This window comes from Equus asinus, chromosome 8 (assembly GCF_041296235.1).
Source record: "Equus asinus isolate D_3611 breed Donkey chromosome 8, EquAss-T2T_v2, whole genome shotgun sequence".
Classification (NCBI taxonomy): Eukaryota; Metazoa; Chordata; class Mammalia; order Perissodactyla; family Equidae; genus Equus; species Equus asinus.
In genome coordinates this window covers 37,024,450-37,031,988 of record NC_091797.1, presented here as the reverse complement: position 1 = coordinate 37,031,988, position 7,539 = coordinate 37,024,450, and the positions used below count along the sequence as shown (strand labels likewise).

At 36.4% G+C, this 7,539-nt stretch overlaps 1 protein-coding gene across 1 annotated transcript; it reads right to left on the bottom strand.

Moving 5' to 3' along the window:
• Nucleotides 1-4,712: 4,712 nt before the first annotated feature.
• Nucleotides 4,713-5,651, bottom strand: LOC106843515 (olfactory receptor 2B11-like). Its single transcript, XM_014860547.1, has one exon. The coding sequence runs from the start codon at nucleotides 5,649-5,651 to the stop codon at nucleotides 4,713-4,715; it is 939 nt and encodes a 312-aa protein (XP_014716033.1).
• Between the last annotated feature and the right edge of the window lie 1,888 nt (nucleotides 5,652-7,539).

The window sequence follows — 7,539 nt, the reverse complement described above, 5'->3', positions numbered from 1 at the left end:
TTTCAAATTCCAGTTATGAAATAAACTACTGGCACTCAAGAATTAATGTGTGTGAGTTCAATTGTCCATTAACTGTGGAAAGTATCTGCCTTGCAGGGTTACTGAAGATTAAATACGAAGGGTCTAGTGAATACACATTCACAAACTGATAGCAGCTTTTCAATATTTGTGAGTTCTCCTTCTTAAACATCTCCTTGAAGATGGTGTTCCTCTGATCAGTGATATATTCCTGTATTCTCCTACTAAATATTCCAGTTTTTGCACCTGCTCCTGGAAAATAGATTTAATTCTTCTTCTTTCTTTTTCACATTTAATTAATTTTCTTCCTCTGTTCTCAATTCATGTTCTTTTTATAAAACTTTATTGCTATATACTATATACAAAAAGTTGCACATATTTAATCTGTATATTTTGATGAGGTCATACATATGCACATGTCCATGATATCATCACCACAAACAAGGTAATAAGCATATCCATCACCTCCAAAAGACTTCTTGTGCTCCCTGCTTTTTTTGTGATAAGAATACTTAGCATGAGTTTGTGCACTTAAAAACTTGTTAAGAGAGAAGAAGCACATTACTGAAGGTGCCTTTTAGCACTTATTGAATTCTGTTTTATAATTAATTTTAAAGAAGGCCTTAGAGAGGTGGAAAATTGGAGGTGATATTATTGAAAGCAAAAATAAACAAATATGCAGAAGAGACAAAATGCAGAAGAGTTTAGGAAATGGAAGTATTCGGTACATATTGTGGTTGGCCTAGGAGGTGATGGTGGTTTTCGGGGAGGTGCACAATGTGGTGGTTGACAAGGAAGAGTAATGAGAAATATATTTAGAGACCCCTTGATGCAGTGGATTTACTTTCTTACTGTGTGAAAAAGAGTGAAACCTTAGTTTCACTTGATAATAAAAGTGAAATCTTGGGCCATCCCCAGTGGCCTAGTGGTTCAGTTTGGCACGCTCCACTTGAGAAGCTCAGGTTCTGTTCCTGGATGCAGACTTACACTAATCGTCTCTCAGTGGCCATGCTGTAGTGGCAACTCACATACAAAAAGAACATAGGCAGTGGATGTTAGCTCAGGGTAAATCTTCCTCAGCAAAAAACAAAGAAAGATGAAATCTTAATATATATATTCCTTAACTCTCTATGTTAAATAATTAAACTCTGTATGTACCATGCTGGAGTCCAGCCCTGGCAGAGTCCAGGTTCCCACGGGAGAGATGGCGTCAGCAAAAGTGTAAGTGCTAGACGTGAGACTCGATGCAGTTGCAAGCAAGTCCACTTTATTTCGGGGACAGGGTACACTTATATAGGAAAAGATCACACGAGGTGGTCTAACTATTGTCGTCATGGGAACAGTAGGTGAGGGGCAGTGCGTGACTAAAGGTGATAATCAAAGGTGGTCATCTACGTACCAGATGTGCAGCATACATATCGATTGTTTAGGAAGAGGTTACATAGTTTCAGGGTCTTCAAAGAAGTTAGGAGGACAGCGAGTATATAAATTAACGGAATATAGACCCCCTCATCCTTGGGGGTTGCTGTTTGTTCTTTGAGATATGTTTATTGCTAGTTCTGCCTGTTTTTACAAGGCTTCCAGGACAGGGGGAAGACGTTAATCAGTAATAGGCTTTAGAAAGGAGGACAAAGGACTCTGCTTAAAGAATTATGTTCCCTGGAGAAGTGCCTTGCACGATTCTCCTTCCATTGCCAGACCTTGTCACAATACAATGGCAGCTAGATTGGGGGAATGCTTCCCACAGTACCAGGCACTGAGACATCAAGATCAATAGTTAAAAACTGACACACCAGAAAGGGTTAGCATTTTTTTCCTTTTCACATTATGCCAATATTAATGAACATAGAGACTTTAGTTTTATGTACAATACATTCTTAAGTGATTAACTTTTCAATGCACATTTAGGTTTCTTTCTTTTTGTGAGGAAGATTCACCCTGAGCTAACATGTATTGCCAATCTTCCACTTTTTGCTGAAGAAGATCTAGCCCTGAGCTACCATATACGCCCATCTTCCTCTATTTTGTATGTGGGGTGCTGCCACAGCATGGCTTGATGAGTGGTGCATAGATCCACACCAGGGATCCAAAAACTGCGAACGCCAGGCCACTAAAGTGGAGTGCATGAACTTAACCGCTAGCTACCAGGCCAGACCCTTAGTTTTCATTTTGTGTTTAAGATTACTGTATAAATACTTTTGCTCAGGTAAAAATTTCATCATTTAATCAAAATGTGCTGTTGTTTTGAAAATAAACAACAATCAGATATAATATCAGATTGAGATTAATATCAGATTAAGACAGTAGTTATCCATTTTTCTATCTAGAGTCTGCTTCTCAGACGAAGTCTGACATACTTTCCCCATTCCATATATCTAACCCTTGTCCACCCCACTCTCATGGCCCATTGGCCTCTGGGACTCCTCTAAGGCACTGAAATTCTGAGCATCACAGTTTGAAAAGATATTGCACTTGTATTAGTCATAAGGCATTTGTTAAACTAGAATCCTGATTTGCATTTATTTTGATCGTCTCCCTTGGAGCAAGATACACTTAGCGCTTTGTAGTTATTATGCTATGCAGATCTGTGGATATCTCTAGTGTGGAGAAAATCATTGTTAAACTTTTTTGATATCTGTCTTAAAGACTTTCCCAAATGCATGTCTGCATTTTTGTTATCTTTAGAACTAGGGGTTAAAATGCTTTGCTGTTGTCCATTTGTTCTTAAGGAAGAGGTCACATATTTGGAAAAAAAATTTTTGATTACCTTCTTTAAAGGCAACCTGAAGTTTTCTCATGCTTTATATCAAGGGTAGAACACACTTTCCCCTTCAAATATAATAAACAAAGCTTCTCAATGGTTAATGAAGGTATCCTTCATGCTGGAATATACTGAACGTATATGACCTGAAATTGTGAAGTCATATACTACAAATAAAACAGTTCTATAACTTCCTCCTACCACTAATCTTAGTATTCTTGATCCTGAGGTTTTTGTATATAATTCACTTAGGAAGTCCTAATTTTTTAGAGCCTAAATGATATTCACACTTCTGAAATGTGTAACCTTTAAAGGCTTAGAAGGAAGTATACACATTACTGAGTCCAGGAAAGAGCATAATTTAAGAAAGCAGCCAGAACAACTTTAGCCAGTCTACAGTCTGTAGCTGAGATTTTGACACAATATTGCTGGTTTTGCCCCCCAAACTGAAAATTGCTATATTTCTCTGCCTGCAAGACTAAGTTAGATGAAGAATATCTTAACAATGATCAACAAAAATGATCAGAGATATTATTTACATCACAGAGATTTTATTCTCATGATTCTTTGTGTGTGTGTGTGAGTAAAAATTAAAAACGTTTTCCGGCAATCAGCCAGCAATTAGCCAAATTTTAAACTTACTTAGAATTTTTCCAAAGTAAATATACTTAAGTCCATCTGACTCAAGAACTGGACCAGCACCTGATGCTCTACTATTTTTCAGAATGAATCTGGGTTTTAGTTGACTCTTGCTCAATATAACATACAATTCTCCTTGAAATAATTCCATTGATCATGCCAGAAGACATGCCAGGAAAGCACAAATGACATCTTGTTTTCCTTACAATTGTGCATTTCTTTACTACACAATGCCATGCTGATTTCTCGCAATATTAATTTACACCAAGTAACAATAAAGAACCATTAATTTGCTCCCCAAGATTGTAACTAATTTTATGAAAACGTTTTAAGTTTTAGGTGTGAATCCTAGAAGTAAGTTCAGTGCTTTTAACTTTTCATGATACAGATTCTGAGCTTCATTTTCATCCAAGATTTACATCAACCAAAAGATACTCATATTGTTTGTTGAGATAATCAAATTGCTTTCCTATCCAGAAATACAAATGATTCCCCTCTCATATTGATTCTACAATTTCAAAAGGCATTTCTGGCTTTTTCAGTTAGGCACAGAAATATTTCCAGATTTTGGCTCATTATTAATATCCTTTCTTTATTCTTTCACTGAAACAGAAGGCTCTCATTTATGATAAAGGAATGTTAAGAAACTTATCCACACGTTTTGTCCCTATATTTTATTCATTTTAATATTTAAAGACAAATTAATTAAATTATGAAACACTGAACATTTGTTCATTAAACAAGAGTAACAATGAATATTTTATGAAGAAATAGACTCTACATAAATTGAGGTTGATAAACTTATGAGATCATGGTTGTTCTAAAATATAGAGTGCCTCACACTGGATATTCATTGCAGCCATGCTGTCCACTTAGACATGGGCCACTCATTCAGAGAATGATGAAGTGTTTCTCAGGTGACACTGTGATAGGAAGTCCACTAATAAATGGTTGCCATGTTATTTTATGAAAATTTGCTTGAACTCATGAACTTATATTATAATTTATATTATTACTTCTTTTGTTACTATTTAATGCAGTTACTAAATTCAGTATACCAACCAGCATAGAAATATTTTAAATATATTTGCAGAAACAGAGTGCACTTACTAGTGAATCTGAGCCCAGTATCATCCTTACCTAACACCATTATAAAGAATATGAGAAACGTGAGTTATTTTGCATGAAGAACACCTAGCATGAGATTTTGGGAAATAGGAGACAAGAGTGAGTTACTAGAGAAATCCCAATAAACCTACTCTTATTGTTAAATAATTTCATTTGACATCCACTATCACTTTGAAGTGAAAATGCTCCTCACCAGTTTGCCCAGTGCCCCCTTTACATCCTTATTCCGCAGGGTGTAGATGAAAGGGTTGAGTGTAGGAGTCACCACTCCATAGAAGAGAGCCATGAACTTGGGCTGGTCCCTTGAGATGGAGGAGGGGGGCTGAAGGTACATGCTAATGGCTGGACCATAAAATAAGAAAACGACAATGAGATGGGAGGAACAGGTCCCAAAGGCTTTTATCCTTCCCTCAGAAGATTTAATTTTGAATACAGCATGTCCAATACAAGCATAGGAAATAAGAATTAAGCATAGCGGAACAGCTAACATAAAAATGCATACCACCGACAGTGTGAGTTCATTAGCACCCTTTTCACCACAGGCATTCTTTATTAGAACAGGAATCTCACACAACAAGTGATCCAGGGTATTGAGACCACACAGTGGCAACTGTAATGTAACAGTGGCCTCTGAGACAGCGTAGATCATTCCGCACAGCCACACAGTGGACACTAATAGGATACAGACACGCTGATTCATGACGAGGGTGTAGTGTAGAGGCTTGCAGATGGCCACATAGCGATCAAAAGACATGATAGCCAGAAGCAGACATTCTGTGCCCCCCATTGTGTGGAAGAAATAAAGTTGAATGGCACACCCCATATAGCTTATTGTCTTCTTGGCGCTTCCCAGGTTAAACAGCATCTGAGGGACAATGCTTGTGGTATAGCACATGTCCAAAAAGGAGAGGTTAGTGAGGAAGAAATACATGGGGCTGTGCAGACGGGGGTCTAGCTTGGACACCAGAATGATGGCTATGTTTCCCATCATGGCCGTGGGGTATGTTATAAGAAGAATAATGAATAGAGGAAGCTCTAGCCAAGGACGGTCAGCAAAGCCCAGTAGAATAAATTCTTCAGGATGGCTTTTGTTAATTAGTGCCATAATCTTCAATTTGTTTCACCTATAGTAGGGAAATGGAAGAAAAGGTGGAAAGAGTTATGAGAAATGACACAGCATAACTATGAATTGGCCATCCAGTCATAGAATATGGATTACAGTAACTTGTGGGGGAAATGGTAAAAAGGATGTGACACCAGGTGACTTAATTTCCCTTTATGACGCTACATAATAAAGGCAATTACCTTAAACAAGTAGCCTAACCATTCTGAAACTGAATTTCCTCTTCTGTGTAATAAGTATAACAGTAAGTATTTCCTGGGTTATAGTGATGATTAAATGACAGGTAGAAACAAATTTGTTTTGGAAACTCCAAAGCAATGGTTTGCAAGGCGTGCCTAGCACAAAAATCAGCTGAGGAGGCTGTTAAAATGCAGTTTATTGGTTCCTATTTCCAGGTGTCTGATACTGTAGATGTGGCATGGGGCCAGGAATCAGATGTTTGGTTTTCAGAAATGCTGCTGCAAGGCATTACTGAAACATTAAAAAGAGTAAAACTATTGAGTATCCATAGTAGAAGGAGGAATACAAAACCTGGAGCTCTAAGAATCAAGATAACCTTGGCAAGATCCAATTACATTTAGCTGAATTATTACATCATCTCCATGGGGAGTAAGAAGGATGGTTTTAGAAAAAACCATCTCAATAATTTGGACTTGATCAAGAAATTTAAACACTTTCTCATCAGTTTCTGAAGTTTAAACTAGGAGATCTGATGTTTTCTCAAACTCAAACTCAAACTGAGCATTTGATTTTTTATGTTAAATTTTAATTTATCTATCTTTTATTAATTTCTCTCTATTGAGTGAGTGTATCATTTTTTTAACATAAGAGTTTGGACAGTTATTAGTAATTCACTTGATTCTATGTAGCTGCACATACATCTTTTAACCCTAGAGAACTGGTTTAGGAGAAAAGTCGATATTGCTATTTAGGACCAGAAGCTTATTCATACCCACAAATTATTTTAGATATTTAAAACATGTATATATATATACATATATATATATAAGCTCTGAGATACATTGTAACAACAAAATCAGCTAGCTGTAAAGCGTATTTTGAGAAAGATTAATTAGGTAATGTTTTCTGTTTATACTTTATTTTTACTTTAGTACTGTGGTATCTTTCATGAAATTTATAATCTTCTGTAAAATGAGGGATATTCAGAAGGGAAGTTAAGATGGTGCATCCCAGTGACCAAATTCTGTGTTACCCAATCAGTCAATTAGCAGTTAAAGGGTAACATTAATTTTGTAGGGTTGCAAGACATAGTTTCCACATTCTCTATTCATTAAATCCTCAAAGGCATCTTGTGAGGTGTCACATCAAGCTACTCAGGGGTAAGATGTGAATGTTGTCCTTTGATTACATGATATCCCTAGGTCAGAAGTGTGCAATACAATAATAAGATAGTAATAATTCCAACAAATCCTTAATGAGTACTGTGCGACAAACATTACAGCAAGAATTCATACCCATTAATCATTTGATATCCATCCCCAGACCCTATAAAACAGGCAATTCTAGTTACTATATTTTAAGACATTGTTAATCATTCATTTCTACTGTCTGCTAATAACTAAGGAAGTTCTAAAGATCAAAAATCAGTCAGTTCCTTAAATAAGGTAGTGAGATAATGAGATTATAAATTCAGAGTTTAGAGATTCAAAGAAAGCATCAGTGCTGTAGGGATGTTTCCTGAATGAATGTGTTCCCTATACCTTAATCGACTTTGACATTATTCAGAATCTTACATGAGCACATTGAATTTGGGAGGATAGATTGGCATAAGTTTTTTTCAGGTGAAAATTCTATGTTTAGATGAGATACAAAATAAAAACATATGCATTAATTTGATGGCTACAATAAA

Bases quoted from the DNA above. Each gene is read 5' to 3' on its own strand.
- LOC106843515 (XM_014860547.1), bottom strand. From the start codon at position 5,651: ATGGCACTAATTAACAAAAGCCATCCTGAAGAATTTATTCTACTGGGC.